General features: G+C 43.9%; 2 protein-coding genes across 2 annotated transcripts; both read left to right on the forward strand.

Annotated features, from left to right (window-relative positions):
- The first annotated feature begins 4,811 nt into the window (after positions 1 to 4,811).
- Positions 4,812 to 6,154, forward strand: olig4 (oligodendrocyte transcription factor 4). The gene has a single exon (XM_054741475.2). The coding sequence runs from the start codon at positions 5,102 to 5,104 to the stop codon at positions 5,873 to 5,875; it is 774 nt and encodes a 257-aa protein (XP_054597450.2). The 5' UTR covers positions 4,812 to 5,101; the 3' UTR covers positions 5,876 to 6,154.
- Positions 6,155 to 9,610: 3,456 nt separating this feature from the next.
- Positions 9,611 to 15,244, forward strand: bsdc1 (BSD domain containing 1). Its single transcript, XM_015970450.3, has 11 exons — positions 9,611 to 9,700; positions 10,167 to 10,221; positions 10,653 to 10,769; positions 10,880 to 11,047; positions 11,717 to 11,771; positions 11,971 to 12,086; positions 12,167 to 12,235; positions 14,286 to 14,370; positions 14,439 to 14,903; positions 14,984 to 15,087; positions 15,162 to 15,244. Exons 1-11 carry the CDS (start codon positions 9,690 to 9,692, stop codon positions 15,189 to 15,191), a joined length of 1,275 nt encoding a protein of 424 aa, XP_015825936.3. The 5' UTR covers positions 9,611 to 9,689; the 3' UTR covers positions 15,192 to 15,244.
- Positions 15,245 to 15,967: the final 723 nt, after the last annotated feature.

Here is a 15,967-nt window from a genome sequence, read left to right on the forward strand (position 1 = left end):
GGCTGCTTATACTGATCCAGGTTCTGCTGCAGGTTTCTTCCTGTTACAGAAGAGTTTTTCCTCTCCACGGTCGCTACATGCTTGCTCAGCAGGAGGAAAAGCTATAAAGTCACTGACACAACAAGTCAGTAACTCGGTGTAATCTGCTGGGTTTTCTTACATATGAAACGTTCAACCAGTTAGCGTAGCGAACTGAACTCAGTGCACCGATCAGAAGGTTTAACTGGAATGTTTGCTTTGAAGGGTGTCTTCAGACGGCTCTTGTTGTGATTTGGTGCACTGCAGAAGTTCTGAACTTCAGCAGTGATGGGTAAGCGACTCATTTCTCTGGTCACAGGTCAGCTAAAACACTGGTTTTGTGCCAGCTGAGCTGTCTGCAGTTCATTTTACTACATTAAGCTAAAGTCAAAGAAGTCAATTGTGTGTCACTAACTAGTCTGATCCATTCAAAAGGCAAATACTAACAAAACAGCATGACTTGACTCGATCCTGCAGAGGTTGTATACCAACAAAACATGTGGGGGAACACAAGCCACTGATTGGCTCGTCAATCACTGGCCAAGGAGGATAGCCAGTGGCCACCAACGTTCAGCTCACTGAAAGCAGTGACCCTGAGGTCAGCGGAGACTAGTCGTGGGTTGGGCTCTCCACAAAAGGACTGCATCATGTACTTTCCTCATACAGTGGCGATGCCGCCGGCACCGCTATGAATGGACACATGGCAGGCCTACCCACAGATGGGATGTGAAAAGAGGTGGTGGGGGGGTGTTGCCGTGGTGAAGGAGCACAAGTGGAGGTAACAGACTGAGACAATGGTGCTGATGAAAGGCAGGTTTCGTGCCCGGACTTTAGGGAGGGAGATTATTGGAAAAGAAGTTCCCCATCAAACCGGATAACAGGGATGGGGGGGAGAGCAGAACTCTGAGGATCGCCGACACAAAGCCATCCCCGTCCATCCGTGAGCTGCCAACTGTTCCAAAGTGTGACTGACTCAATACCAAACACACACACTTAGTAAGCAGGTTAGTGTTGATTTGACTGATCGGACGTTTCGACACATCTGTTTTAGTTTCAGTGACATTTTGCTCTGAAACGTCACATTTCTGCAACATTTATTGTTTTTATGCACCGACATCTGGACTCAAAGGAAAGACTAGTGACTATACATCTGATCCAGGATCAGTTTCTCTAACTTTAATAAAGCATTCTGTGCTTTTCTCTGACGGGTAACCAGATGTGTATCCGTGATGAAACTTCTGAGACCAATAAATAATAAAACAATGAGATTTTATATTGTTAACACTCATCCTGATTCTGCCAGTTTTCTCCCAAAACTTAGAATTAAACATTTTATGAATGAATTTGCCCACACGACCAGGAGACATCACCGTTTTTTATGATAGACGAGTAAAAATGGGAAAGGAAGTCACAAAGCTGTTAGATTTCCTTCCTCTGGTGTCTGATTTGCATTTAGTTTGAATTTAAATTTCATTTTTATTTCCATGTTTGCTGCAGTATTCAACAGTTAGGAGTGATTCTGACTTTTACAGTTTTAAACTGACTTTGTCATGATTTAGATGAAAGAATAAGGACTGATTTGACAAACTATTGAGATAATTTAAATATTTTCACACAGTCTGAGACGTACTAAGCAGTAAATTCAACATTCTTAATGGGAATTTAATTTATTTAAATAATTTTGCTTTAAAGATCTCGAGTACTTGAATTTTCTGTCTCATCGGATTTTTATGTTTTAAGAAAAAAGATAAAATTTTGTTTTAGTTTAAGCACAGATGGTGATGATGAAGCTGCCGTTCTTTGGCTTCCACCAACCTGAAGGCCAACATCTGGACCAGGTTCCTTCACCTCCCGATGATGGTCTGTTCCACAACTGGTCCTCCTCTGGCCCCTTTCACTCTCAGCCCCTTTGGGCTGTCTATCCTTACCTCGGAGTTTCCCCCCGTGGTAATTGTGGGGTAATTTATGAAGTTCTAGCAGCATGGAGCTGGCCAGTGTATGGGATGGCCTGCTGACCGAGCCCCATTCAGCTCCTGGACTCTTTTCATCCTCCTGCTTCTGGACGCCTCCTCCTGACTCCCCTCGCCCCGCAGCCTTCCACAGCATGCGATCATCCACGGCCCCTTAGAGAAGAAGGGGAAAGTTATTGGAGTCTTTAGTGACTCATAAACATCCTAGGGGAGTTTCGTGCCATCTTTGTGTGTTTTTGTTGCAGCTGAGATAATGCAATTGTTTCAGGCGGTGTAAATGAATCAGTCACTGAGCTTTGTGATAACAAAGAGCAGAACTCTGGTCTCAAATCACAGTTTTATTCCTCTTTCCCCAGAAGGAAACCCTGCATAGATCCACAGATACCGTGTGTGTGTGTGTGTGCGTGTGTGCAGAAGGTCGAACAATGACCAGCAGAGAGTGATGGAGGCCTTATGGTACACAGCTCAGGTTTGCTCTCCAGCTTAGTGCTTTATTGAGCCGTGATGGGCTCTAATCTCGCCTGATCCTCTGTCACTACAAGCATATGTCTGTGATGATGCTCTCATTTTCTGGTCACCTGAGCACTTTCATGGAGTGCATCCCAGGAGGCGGCAGAAAGGGGGTCTCTAAGGCTTTGGAAAGAGATGAGACGTGGACGTAGGGTCCTGAAAGGCAGCACCTAGAGAAGAAAGTCAAACACACTAATGCAGGGTTAACATCTGAAGGATTAGATGGAAACATGGAAGGTGGCTTCTCTTGCAAAAGCTCAGAGATCCTTGCGTCTCTCTGTGTGGCCCGTTGCCTACACAAACACATGAATAAGAATATAAATGACTGGGTGAACAGGATTTACTCGGCTCAGATGAATGAAAAAGGAGTGGGAGAAGACCTGATAGCATTCCAGTGTGCAGCTAGATCCTCATTAGAGCCGTACGCATGGTGGTTGTACTTTCACCGATTTGGGCAGTTTTTTTATTATATTTTACATTTCTATCCTATCTCACAATCAGATTTTCTACGACACTGGGTGATGTTTCTTTGAAAACTATCTTTATATTCTGTTTTTTTCCTCTTGGTGTGAAATCACAACACCATTAAGAGCTCTGGAAAACTGGACCTTTGTGTCCAACCTCGTTAATTAGAATCTGACCCAATTAACTAACGAAGGAGAATCCTGCCGCCATGTTGGCTTCGAGCCCAGCAGCGGGAAAATCCATATGCTCCAAATAACTGGCTTATGTTCGCTCTCAAGGTTCCCCCAATTATAATATCGCCCAACATGGCTTAGTCTCGGCCCCCTGTGGGCCCCAATGGAGCGGCGGTGGGGGGTCTCCAGAACCTTCTTGATTCTTGCTTTCCTTTCAAGTCCATGAGTGGAATCGATTTAGGTGGACTTTGTGCTTTGAGATCCTACACACGCACACACACATGCACACACACACACACACACACACACACACACACATGCACACACACACCAGGAGGTTGGGACATTGGTACACTTTCATTTATGGGGCCATGCTTGGATTACCTACATGTGTAACTTAATCCCACGGATAAGTGTAATTCTCTGCGTGTAAACAATCCGTTGTTCCGTTTGCTCGCACCGATCTGGGCTTTGGTTCACTCTGCTGCTCCTGCACGGAGCAGGCTGCAGGAACACTGTAAATCAACTGAGTTTATCTCCTTGAATACATTTCAAACCAGACGGAGAGCCGCTGAGACGGATTCTGCCGTCTGTGATTTAGTACTTGACACGTCTGTGTAACTGAAACATTTGTAACTGTAACTTTTGCTGCCTCTTGGCCAGGACTCCCTTCAAAATGAGGCTTTTAATCTCAAAGGGACCTTCCTAAATAAAGAATACAGCAAATAAAAAAAGAAACATGAAAGTGAACAATGCTAGAGTAAACCCAACTCTAATTTTACCAGAATCTATGGAAGGTCTTTTTTTTTCTCATAAAACGCAACAAAGAAGAAATTCTTCTTGGGATTTAAGAGGGAGTAAGTCTATAAATGAATCTCTTTGATGACGTTTTAAACATTTAAATCATTTAATTCCAGTAAATGTGACGTAACTGTCTCGTGTGTCTGCGTTGTTGCAAATCGGCACCAGTTTAAGTCTCTAAACCGGTTATTTAACGTGTGCCTGGTGTGCAACATGTCCAAGATTTCTTCAACTACATCCTGAAGTCACAACAATTAAATGAAAGTTGTCCAAATCCAGGAGCGGCATCCTTTTGAGTTGGTATTTTACAGCTGGTTACATCACAGCAGCAACATGGCTGCTCAGATTTGAAGGAAACTCAGACGCCTCCTCGGACGAGTCTGGTGTATCCTCACCGGAAAAGCTACCTCCCCCTTGACTGAAGGACCCCCCACTCCAGTGATAGTGATGTCATTTCACAGACTGTTTGGAGTTGCATTTATTTGACCCTTTTTGTTTTAAGCTCCTGGTCAAATTGTACCTAGTTTACCATTAACGCTGCTCTTTGTGTGTTTAAGAGCCTCATATGGTGCCAAATACCTTTCTCCATGGATACCGTATGTAAATACGGCCCTGAAGGCATCATCTATCTGGTGTCGTGGAGGACGGTAATAAAAATGGTGGCCTGTTGAGCTCACAGGCTAAAACTCTCACTTTCTCTTCTCTTAAAGAAATGATGGGAAAAATAGATTAAGTTTCTTTTCATCATTGAAGTTTTTAAGCATGTGTGCTTGATTCTTGTGTGTTTGGAGTAACACAACATGAGAACGTCCCCTCTTTTTGGTTATTATGTGGGGGATTCATCGGGTTAGTTAAAAGGGTGTGGGAAGGTGAAGCGGGGGCTGCAGGAAGGAGGTGTTAGAGGGGGGTGAAAGTGTGTCCCTTCTGCAATTGGTTGTGTCCCTAAGTGTCTCATTATGCAGCTTATTGTTCCTTTGTTGTGTCCGGAATATAAATGCACACCAGCAGGCCCAAGGGGAGACAGATTTTAACCACTCTCACTTCTGTGGACGTCCGCCCGAGCAGCGCGGACCTCTCTAGGAAACTTCCAGACCTCAGAGTTTAGTCTTGAGCCTTCTGAGTTGTTGCAGCTTTTGGGCACTTTGCCTAAATTATTTTACCAAGATGGATTCGGACGCCAGCTCCATCTGCAGCCGCTCCTCCTCTCCAGACCTGGTGGTTGACGACTCTGCTGGGGGTTTCTTCTCCAACAAGATGTTCCAGAAATTCTGCCAGGAGAACCGGCAACGCGGCGCTGCCGGCGAAAGTGGAATGGAGTGCTGCAGTGGAGGGAAGACCAAAGGCAGGTCTGAGCTCAGCAAGGAGGAAATGCAAGACCTGAGGCTCAAAGTCAACAGTCGAGAGCGGAAGAGGATGCACGACCTGAACCAGGCGATGGACGGCCTGAGGGAGGTCATGCCGTACGCTCACGGACCGTCTGTGAGGAAACTCTCAAAAATCTCCACCTTGCTGTTGGCTCGCAATTACATCCTGATGCTGTCCAGCTCCTTGGAGGAGATGAAGAAACTGGTTGGGGATGTTTATAGCAGCAGCGCTGCTGCCCAGAGCCGCTCCTCAGCCCACCACGGCATGACTCCTGCAGCCACATCAGCCCACCTCCCTCTCCATCCTCTGGCTCAATCGCTGCACTCCCTGGTGGGCAGCACGCCTACAGCTCTGCAGCATCACTCCTCTTCTCCCTCTTCAGCTCCAGCCCCGCACTCCCCTCCATCAGCCAGCTTCCTGGGCTTCCACGCTCCCGTTCAGGGCCTTCTGAAGGACCCGCTCCACCTGGGCAGCTCCTACAGGCACTTCCCCGGGATGCCCTGCCCGTGTGCTCTCTGCCAGCCTCTGCCCACGGCCACCTCCACATTACACAGCTTGTCCATGAACAAATGAGCAGAACGCTCTCAACACTGACTGACGACTGCTGTTTGGATTCCTGCTAGAGGTGAAAGGACTAATGACTCGCTGGCCGGTGCCGAACTTGTACATTGTGTGAATATGAACTGCTGCTATGCGTCTCATCTGCTTTTCTGACACAACGTTCTGAATGCACCGTGGATGTTCTTTTATCGGAGCAGCAAAGTCTGTAATTTATCTGATGTTTTTAAGAGCAGATGTTTGAATTGGTGCAGGATTTCTATTTTCATACATTAAAATACATTTTAAAGCTTATTGTTTCTTGTAGTCCTTTTTTAAAATGTGGTTGTGAGGCAATTTATCCTGAGTGTGGCTAAATAAGCAGAAGGTATTAGACAGTAAAGAGCTCTAAAGTGGGTCTGCATGAGTGTAAATTCTGTTTCTGACAACAGAAGGTTTGATCAGAGCTCTGTTGGGCCCAGGGAGGTGTCCTGAAACGGGTGTTTGCAGGAAAGTGTCATTTGTTGCTAACCAGCTTTGGACACACGGACCTCTGAGGACCTAAAACAGGAACAGGAGGGCGAGACAATGCTGCAGGACAGAAGCTGAATGTGGCGTTCTTGAGCCAAGGGACCATCAATCTTCCCCTCAACGGGGTGTAGGAGATGAAAGGACGACTCAGGCGCCAGGACGGCGCGTCACTTTTGTTGGACGCGGGCGAGGGACACAACCATGTCCTCAGCTGTAGGCCAGCCATTTGTCACTGTCTCGTATGATTATGGATAGGCACACAAAGGACAGAATTAAAGGAGAGGGCATGTTTTCATTTTTATAAAAAGAGTGTTTCCACAGATCAGCTAAACTCTGAGTTCATGCTTGACTGCATTAGAGAAAAAAAGCCAAATTCTTCCACAGATGCTCAAAAAGCCGTAAAACACGACTATGTAAACAAAACCCACTGAGTACCACGAACGTGATTTAGTCAAACAACCCAGTTATGGCCGCCTTCACTTAGCAACAAATCAGGCGTGTAAAATACACGCTTATCCTCCCACGGCTGACAGATGAGTCGGAGATCAGGGGCGGAATGAAGAGATGTAACTCATTCTCACCCACCTCCTCCTTGTCGGAGCACTGAAGGGGTCCGAACAATGGCCATGCGTGGGACACAAAGGCAGGGGGAGTCAAAGCTCTCGTGCCTGGGACACAGACCCCCTCCATTCAATCTACATTTCATCATGGTAACAAGCGCTGTCGGGCCAAAAGGCCTGACACCCTCGCTCACCACAAAGGCGGTTAGCTCTAATATATGAGGCTATTGACACTGTAAAGAGCTCCTGTCAGCGCCGGGGAATTGTCAGCTGTGGGACGTCTCAGTGGGGGGAGGCAGCTGCCAGCCAAACCAGGCGCTGGAGCTTCTGTCATGGGGACCGGTGCTGCAGCATCACCTGGTCCCTGGTCCCTGGACACAGTCCCCCCCTCCCCCATTGGGGGGCACAGGTGGGAATGGGAAGCAGAACACATTGAGGAGATTAGCGGGGATCGGCCTCCTTTTGCTCGAGGTGGATAATTAGAGACAGTGACTTGTGCAAAAGCTGGTGTTTCCTGATTGGCACCAGATGGCGTTAATCCACAACGTGGCATCAGCGGTCTGGAGAGTCTGCACATGTGTGTGTGTGGGTGTGTGTGATGACTGTGGTGTGTAATGGATATGCTCCTTAAATCATACAAGATGGGCATGTCCTCCTTGTACCGTTATGGTCAGCCTCTGCTGTCATCACTGTGGTCGTTAGCATACGCTAACCAGCAGCTGCACCACTGGCGTGAGTCAGGAAGATGGAAACGATTAACAAACCGAGCATATTTATTCATTTTTGATATCATGTGACAAGTGTTCACCTATAGGAGTATCACCATGTCAGCGTTGAAGTGGATTCTTTGTTTCGTATGATAAAAAAGTTAATTTTACCATCGAATTTAGACAATTAGAAAACAAAACATACTGTTTGAACTGGAACTGTTTAAAGTCGGAGTCTTCACTTTATGATTTTTATTATTTAAACGTTTTTCTTATTTCAGATCAACTTAATGAAAAGTGTACAATCGTGTCAGCTGGTTACAAAAAAGTTTGGAAAATGTGATCAAAAACACAAATCGTCCAAGGATGTACGTCTAAACGTCATCCGAGTGGGATTTGTCTGAATTTATATATATATTTATTACATTTATTCACCTAAAAATGAAATCTTCACCAACACAGAGAATTACACATTAGTCTTTTGTCCAAATAACACCCAAGCCCATGTTGACAGATGGGGATGCTAACTGCTTCAGAAACTGATCAATGGACGACTTTTTCTCCCAACTTGGCTCGACCCAACCTGCACTGACAGAGTTAATTAGAGGACTGAAAGACCCAATTAGGTGGATTGAGGCGCTGGATGGGGAGACATATTGGAGGACATACGCATGCTTTGTGCAGCGTCTGGAGAGAGGGGAACTTCAATTAAGAGAGGACACACTTCCAGAGGCTTGTTGCCTGTTTTTATTCATTTTGTGCTCAATTAAGCCCCCCCCCCCTCCCCCCTTCCTTCTTCCACCCAGAATACTGATGAGGAGAAAACACAGCTGCTTGGGGTCAACATGCATATCCAACATATCAACATGCACGTCCACAGATGTACAGAGAGAGGAGGAGGAGGAGGAGGAAGCTGATGATGGGATTCAGACTGGAATTGCTAAACGCTGATCAGTGGACATAATGACTTAAGAAGAAAAGCTTTGGTCTTGGTACATCTCCTTGGTTTTATATACAGCCTCTTGGTTAATTTGGTTGTAATTAAACAACAAAACATTTGCATATCCTTAAGCTTTTCTGGAGAAGGTTTCATACTGTCCTACTTTTCTTGATGCAAATGTTTCTAAAGCTTCAGTCATCGCTAAATTACGTATTCTTTGTTTGTGATGTTTAATTAGGCTTTTGACAAAACTAAGAAGCAGAAGAAGAAGAACTCTCACATATTCCAGGCAAAACTGACAAAGCTCCTTTGATTAGAGGCAAAACATCTTCAAAAACCCAAAGAAGTCCTGTTGCCTTCACTTCAGCCCCTTTGGATTACCATGACCTGGATGACTGAGAACCTTCTCCAGTAGTTTATGCGTCAATTGAGAAATCCAAATAAATGGCAGATTTCTTTGTTTCCAACATCAAAATGTCAGTATTTTATTTTGACAGCATTTAGAAAAAGTGTCTATCCAGTAACTCTTGCATCTTTATAAATCCAGTAATCTCTTCTCCTTTTACTCCTCCTCATTCTCCTCCTTAATATTATTATTTCTAAGAGGACAACAAGAAATGTTAAAAAAATTAAATGCGTCATTTAGGAGGCTAAAATATACTCCCCATCGTCCCTTTATTTCTGGCTAGAGTGTTGTTCCAGTTTTAGCCAGCAGAGGGCGGACATCATCCTTTCTTTCAATTAAATGTATTATGGCACAAAGGTGTTATATGAAAGTAAAAGGTTGAAATGTTAGAGAATTCTGTGGAAGTACAACATCAGAAAGAAAGAAAGAAAGAAAGTTAAATATTGGTATTTTGTTTGTTTGTTTTCCACAGGGAATTGGGAATTTAGTTTTGAACAAAAAGCTTTGTTGCTTTGAATGTTCTAGAAAATACTTGACACAAAAAACTCAAAATAACAAAATATTCAGAAATAACTTGTTTTAAAATTCAGCCTTTCCCTCCAGCCCTGTTGATAGCGCTAGTGCAATCAAAGTGACTCGTCTACTCTCATTAAATCAGCGAAGAAGAAGCTAGTTCATCAAATACAGATGATGTCATCGTGTGAAGATGGCTGAAGGGTGAGAGATAAATATTTTTTTCATTTTAATCTTTGAAACAACAGTGATTCCCAACATAAAACGTGTTTGTGATGATTTTTCGCATCTGGTGACTCTTTGTGGGGTAGTTTTGTTGTAACTGCAGTGCTCCGCATCTCTCGGAACGAGTTCAGGAAGTGGATTTGTTTACAAAAACAGAGCCTTGGTATCAATAAGCTAGCTCGTTTAGCTCTGTTCAGCCTCTTTAAACCCAGAAGTAACAACACACAAGTTTTGTGTGTTTGTAGTTTTCACGTTAAGCTTCATTATTTGTCGTTTATGACTTTTTCTATTTCGGTAATGGGACCAGCTGACGTTAGCTAACACGCTATCTCGCTCGGCTGTGCGATAATCAGAAACGCTGAGAATGTCAACAGTTTGGGTCAACACGTCTCACTAGAGCACAACCTTGGTGTCTGTCTTGTGTTTTAATGTCTGTTGAACACAGAGACGGCTGGTGGGGAGGCTGGTTTCATCAGAGCTTTCAGGCCGTCAAAGACAAGGTAATCCCTACAAAGTAATCGGTACTTATTTCTGGATAAAACCCCAAACAGGAAATAAAAGAGACAGAAACAAACGCATGTTGTTAGTGTTGATGTCAGATTATGTAAACAAAAATATAATTGGTAACTCATAAATCACCTAATTAAATTATTTTCAATACAACAGTTTATTTAATGCTAATTAACGAGCTGTATTTTATTAATTATTGAAAACTGTTAGATAAGTTCAGATCCAGTTTTATAACCTTTCTTACTGGTTGTCTTTTTGTCTTCCTCACAAGTTAGACTAAAAAGAAAAGTTGTCACAGTTTGGCACCCACTCAAATTCTCCATTTTTTGACTGTCTTTGTCTGAAACAATCATTTCCTTATTGAGGTAATAAAGATCTTATCAGATGTTTGATCTGCCTTATCCAACTCTCCGCCCTACAGTCTTCTGAGGCCTTGGAGTTCCTAAAACGAGACCTGACGGAGTTCTCCACCGTGGTGCAGCATGACACGGCCTGCTCAATCGTGGCTACAGCCAATGCTGTCAAGAACAAACTCGCTGTAAGTCTCAAGCTAAAGTTACTGTTGATTAAATCTCTCCCGCATAGCCTCTCCAATGTTGATTCACTCAGTTTATTGGGACTCTTGTTCATATTTCTTCTCGTTTGCAGGTGGAGGGGTCGTCTGAGACGACAGAAAAGGTGAAAAAGAGCCTTTCTAGTTTCTTGGGAGTGATAACAGACACTCTCGCACCGCCTCCAGATAAAACTATCGATTGTGATGTTATCACATTAGTGGCAACACCAGCAGGAACCACAGAGGTCTACGACAGCTCTAAGGTGGGGACAAAATAGCTGAAATTTATCATTTAGAGACGTCTTAAAAACGTCTTAATGACTGACAAGTCTGCTAAGCTACAGAATAAGAAATCACACGAAAGCAACATCACTTTATTTTATATTATTGTACCTTTGAGATCCTGTGTTTATTTGTCTTGAGCTGTTTGGCAACTGATTCTAACTGTCCACACGCAGAATTGTAGCTTTCGTTTTCAGCAGGAAAGCTGTAAAACTAGTTCAAGAGTTAATGTGCTGCTACAGCAAAGAAATGATGCCCTTAAGGCTCGTGTTTTTATCTTTACTTGTATTTTCTTTTCATTTCTGCTCGGTTATGACATCATAGTGCGCTCAGCAAGAGTTCAGTGAAACAGAGGCCAATAAAAAGATATGAAGCCTCCTAAAGCCTTGCCCTGGCAGGTTTTTGTAGGAGATCAGCCACTTTTTAAACTTTTGCCATAGCTAACAGTCTCTGTTGACACGTGTGGAACAGTTGGTCATATTCAGAGTAAACAAACTCATCAGAGTCGTGACGTTTTACTGGTTCTGAAGGGATTTTTTAGGTTGACGGTGGTTTTCTTCAGATTGTCTCGGTCATTTGGTCCAGACGTGATCTAAAATTAAAAGTTTAAACATCATTTATATAACAACTGCAACTATTTAACTCTGCAGGCACGGCTCTATGGTTTGCAAGCGGACCCTGCTACATACTGTAATGAGCCTGATGGTGAGAACACTCAAACGACTTCTCTTCTAATGTTAAACTTAATGCAGTGTTTTGTTTGTAAGGCATCCCTTTAATATTTTTATCAAGTTGATTGATTTATCGTCTCATTAGAAATTTGTCTCAATATCACAACATAAATGCAAGAGATGATTGGATTTTGTTGGGATTTCTGTTTTCTGAACACGTTCTGAACTCTTAGGTCCTCCTGAGCAGTTCGACAACTGGCTGTCTGGTTTTAGTCTGGAAGATAAAAAAGGAGAAATCTCAGAGCTCCTGGTCAACAGTCCGTCTATACGATCGCTTTACACCAAAATGGTATCTCCTGATGTTCTTCCCTGTGGTTTGATCTGCATGAACGTTTCTTCAGTTTGGACGGTTTGCTCTGTTTCCTGCAGGTGCCGGCTGCTGTTTCTCATTCAGAATTCTGGCAGAGGTACTTTTACAAAGTCTTCCAGCTGAACCAGGTACAGTTTATCTAGAGGCGGACATGCTGGTTAAAATCTGCATGTTGGGTGGACGCCACCTGCTGGCCAGGATTGTATTTACAAGTAAGCCGAGTATGGTGGTAATCAAAAAGGTGATAAATGATACTTGTTTTTATTTAACTCTTGGTAAACTGTAGTTCAATGTTCATGATTTAAGTGACCCTAACCCTAACATTTGCATCTGATCAGTGAGAGATTTTTACTATATTTTAATTGCAAATCCGTATTTAAAGAGCAAGTCACCCCCAAATCTACGTTTTTTGCTGATAACCTATATAAATGAGTGTTTAATCGTGCTGTAGACACATGTCATCAATAATTTGGCACTTTTGTGTATTTTGGTTAAAATTTGAATAAACTGCCTAAAACTGTCAGTGTTGCGCTGTCGTCAGGTAAAAACTCTGCACTGCATTTGAATTTAAATCTGCCATCCCTATTGGCTAAGAGGTACACTATGAAGTTAGCTGGTACATTATGATGTATTAATGCCATTGTGAGTGTGTGTGTGTGTGTGTGTGTGTGTGTGTGTGTGTGTGTGTGTGTGTGTGTGTGTGTGTGTGTGTGTGTGTGTGTGTGTGTGTGTGGCTCCGCCCTGTTGGTCTGCCTGGCAACAGCATTTGTTGCATTTTTCATATATGAAGTGGGAGTGGAGTAGGACTCTGGTAGGGGGTGACTTGCTCTTTAACTAATACTTATCAATCAAACTTTATTTCAGACAAGGGATATGTCCATAACAAGAATAAAATAAAAATACAAACACATTCTAATTACAAACCATATAGGCAGTTGTTCCAATGTTTAAAAAGGACTGAGGAGTACCTCGTGTCACTGTAAGATAAAGATGACAGCGCTCTAACAACAACGTTAGCTGACAAACTCAGTCGGCAGATGAATTTGTACATGAAGAGCCTCAGAAGCGCATGAAAAGTAGGGATGTTACTCACAACAAACGTATGACTTGCCGAAGTCCATCTAGAGAGCTTCATGAGGATTCTAAAAGCATCCTGATAAGCCACTTGAAGCTTCTTCATTACTACCTTACTATAGTTGCACCACAAGTGGGCTGTATAGAGAGGAGTACAAAAGGAACAGTGATTTTGTTTATAATTGTCATTCCACATGTCACAATGTAGAAAATAGAAAGTGGTTAAAAAAATAAGTAAACAAGAAAAGATTATGCAGAAACATTTCAACTTCAAAATAATCAAAGATTCAAAAATTCAAATATTGAATATAAACTTATTTTAAGATATAAAATCTAAAATATGTGGCAGAAAAATGGGGTATTTACAGGGAATGGGAAACATGAGAAAACTGCAAATGCAGGAATGAATGGGTGCAGGAAGGATGGCTAGTGAAGTCTGAAACCGTTTCAGCTGCAGCCGTGAAGCTTGGAGGATTTTTACTGCTATTTTTTTTTTAGCTTTTTTCACTTTTTGAGCATTTGTTATGATGCGTAACCATGGCAACAGGCTGTTTACAATTGGGAGTAGCTGATTAACATTGGAAAGGCTGAAATAATACCTCAACTGAAGCCACAAATCCCAAATGAACTAAAACGCAAGAAGCGTGGGTGCAGAGCGGGAGCAAAACGGATAAAAAGGAAATTCAAACCAGAATTTCGGCAGTTTTGGAACCGCTGGAGGAGAAAATGCAAAGAAGGATTCTCCAGAGAATCAAGAAAATGATGGACAACCCTGAGCGTTCTCTTCACAAGACTGTCCGACAACAGAAGAGAGTCTTCAGTCAGAGGTTTCTTCAGTTTGGCTGCAACACTGACCGCTACTGGAGATCCTTCCTGCCAACAGCCATTGTAATATACAACAACTCTTTGATGACTTGATTATTATTATTATTCTGAGCTACTACAGCAATCAATTTCCCTCTGGGATTAATAAAGTATTTTTGAATTTGAAGCACAAATTGCACATGTTTAGTTTTCAGTGATTCCTTCAAGAGAATCTCAGTCAGAATGTGCATTTTCACATTTCCAGAGAGTAAAAGGAGCGTTTTTCTATGGTGTTTACAGGAGGAGGCGAGGAGAGTGGCCCTGAAGCAGAGGGCGGAGCAGAGTGCACACATAGAGAGTCTGGGCTGGGAGGAGGAAGAGGAGGGTACGGTAACAGCTCTTTAAACCAGTCGACCTTTAAACCGTCTCTTACCTTTCTGCTGTTTCTTCCAGATGACTTCCTCGGTGCCACATCGTCGTCTCAGCTGAGCATCACGCCCCCACCGAGCAGCAGCTCCACAGCTCCAACAGAGGTCACCCTGCTGAGCCCTGTTCCGTCTCCAAATGAGGAGCGCGACGCCACCCTCTCGGTCAGCAGCGACAGCGTCAGCCTGCCGACGCAGGTGGAAATGCAGCCTCCGCCCGCTGCTGTCGAGCTTGCCCACAAACTAACGGAAGCAACCTTGGAGGATGTTGCCATGGATCAAGACGAGCCGCGTCCCAAAAAGAGTGACTTACCTCCCGAAGCTCAAGTGGAAGCTGCAACACAGAGAGACGTCCCACCAGCGGGGGCGTCGCTGCGAGTCGCCGCCCCTAAACAACCAGAGAGCGTAAAAGAAGAAGGCCCGCAGGATCTGAGAGTGTTTGAGCTCAACTCTGACAGCGGGAAGTCAACGCCCTCTAACAACGGCAAGAAAGGTACAAAACCACAAGGTGTTTCAGTCTCTCTGCTAAAATAAGGATGAGAACACACAAATCTCCATGTTTCCTTCCCCCAGGGTCCAGTACGGACGTGAGTGAGGACTGGGAGAAAGACTTCGACCTGGACATGACAGAAGAAGAGGTCCAGATGGTGCTCTCTAAAATAGACGATTCTGGAGAGGTTGGTGTTTATCAGACGGCTGGATGTTCTGTGACTTCAGGACTGGTTTAGTAACTTTGTCTTTCCTTCACCAGCTGGACGAGGACTGGGAGAACTGGGACTGAGAGCTTCACAAACTAACTCTCTCTTGCTATTAAAGCTAGTTCTCGGCAGATGAGCCACGCTTCTCGTGTTTTAACTCTTTGTCCACTCATGTCATGATTGTCAGTGGGGGGGTTTTCTGGCTGTTTCAGACCTTGTTGGTTAACCGGCACGACCAAGGCAGCAGGAATCGTTCTGCTTCAGCAGCTGTCGGGTCGGCACAGAAACCCGGAGAGGGAAACGGTTATCACTAGTAGACGACAGGTAGCAGTCCGTCTGGCGGGAAGCTGAAGGACGCGAGTCAGAATGTGCTGCAGGAGAGGAGCCGATTTCATTTTCCTTTTCTTTTTATTCTCATGTTAATAAATACGTCAGAGGTTGCAAATGTATGAGGTTGATGACTTAACTTTGAGCTGCAGATTCGCCGTAAACTGTAATGCTGCTTGTCCTTTTTCTGAAGATGGAAGTGGCTTTCCGGTGTCCTTTCCCCTCTCGTCTTCAGGTCTCATCTTTATCACGAATCTTCAGAGTGAGGGCAAATACGTTCTGGCCTTTATTCACGGCGCACTTTTCATTTCGGATTCCTCTGAACTCTAGAAGGCCTTTTAAAACAGCAGTGTGACAACAAGTGCCCGTAGACCAAAAGGGTGGCGTCTCGTTTCGGACGAGGGACTTTTGAGAGGTCACGTTTGATTCATGAAGAGTTCAAGCTGGTGTCCGATCCTTGAGCTTAAACGTGAGAGTAGCGTCTCTTGTTTTAGAGAAATGACAAAACTGTGACATTTTAGGTTTCTCTGTC

The sequence above is a fragment of the Nothobranchius furzeri genome, chromosome 18 (genome assembly GCF_043380555.1).
Source record: "Nothobranchius furzeri strain GRZ-AD chromosome 18, NfurGRZ-RIMD1, whole genome shotgun sequence".
In the NCBI taxonomy this organism is placed as follows: domain Eukaryota; kingdom Metazoa; phylum Chordata; class Actinopteri; order Cyprinodontiformes; family Nothobranchiidae; genus Nothobranchius; species Nothobranchius furzeri.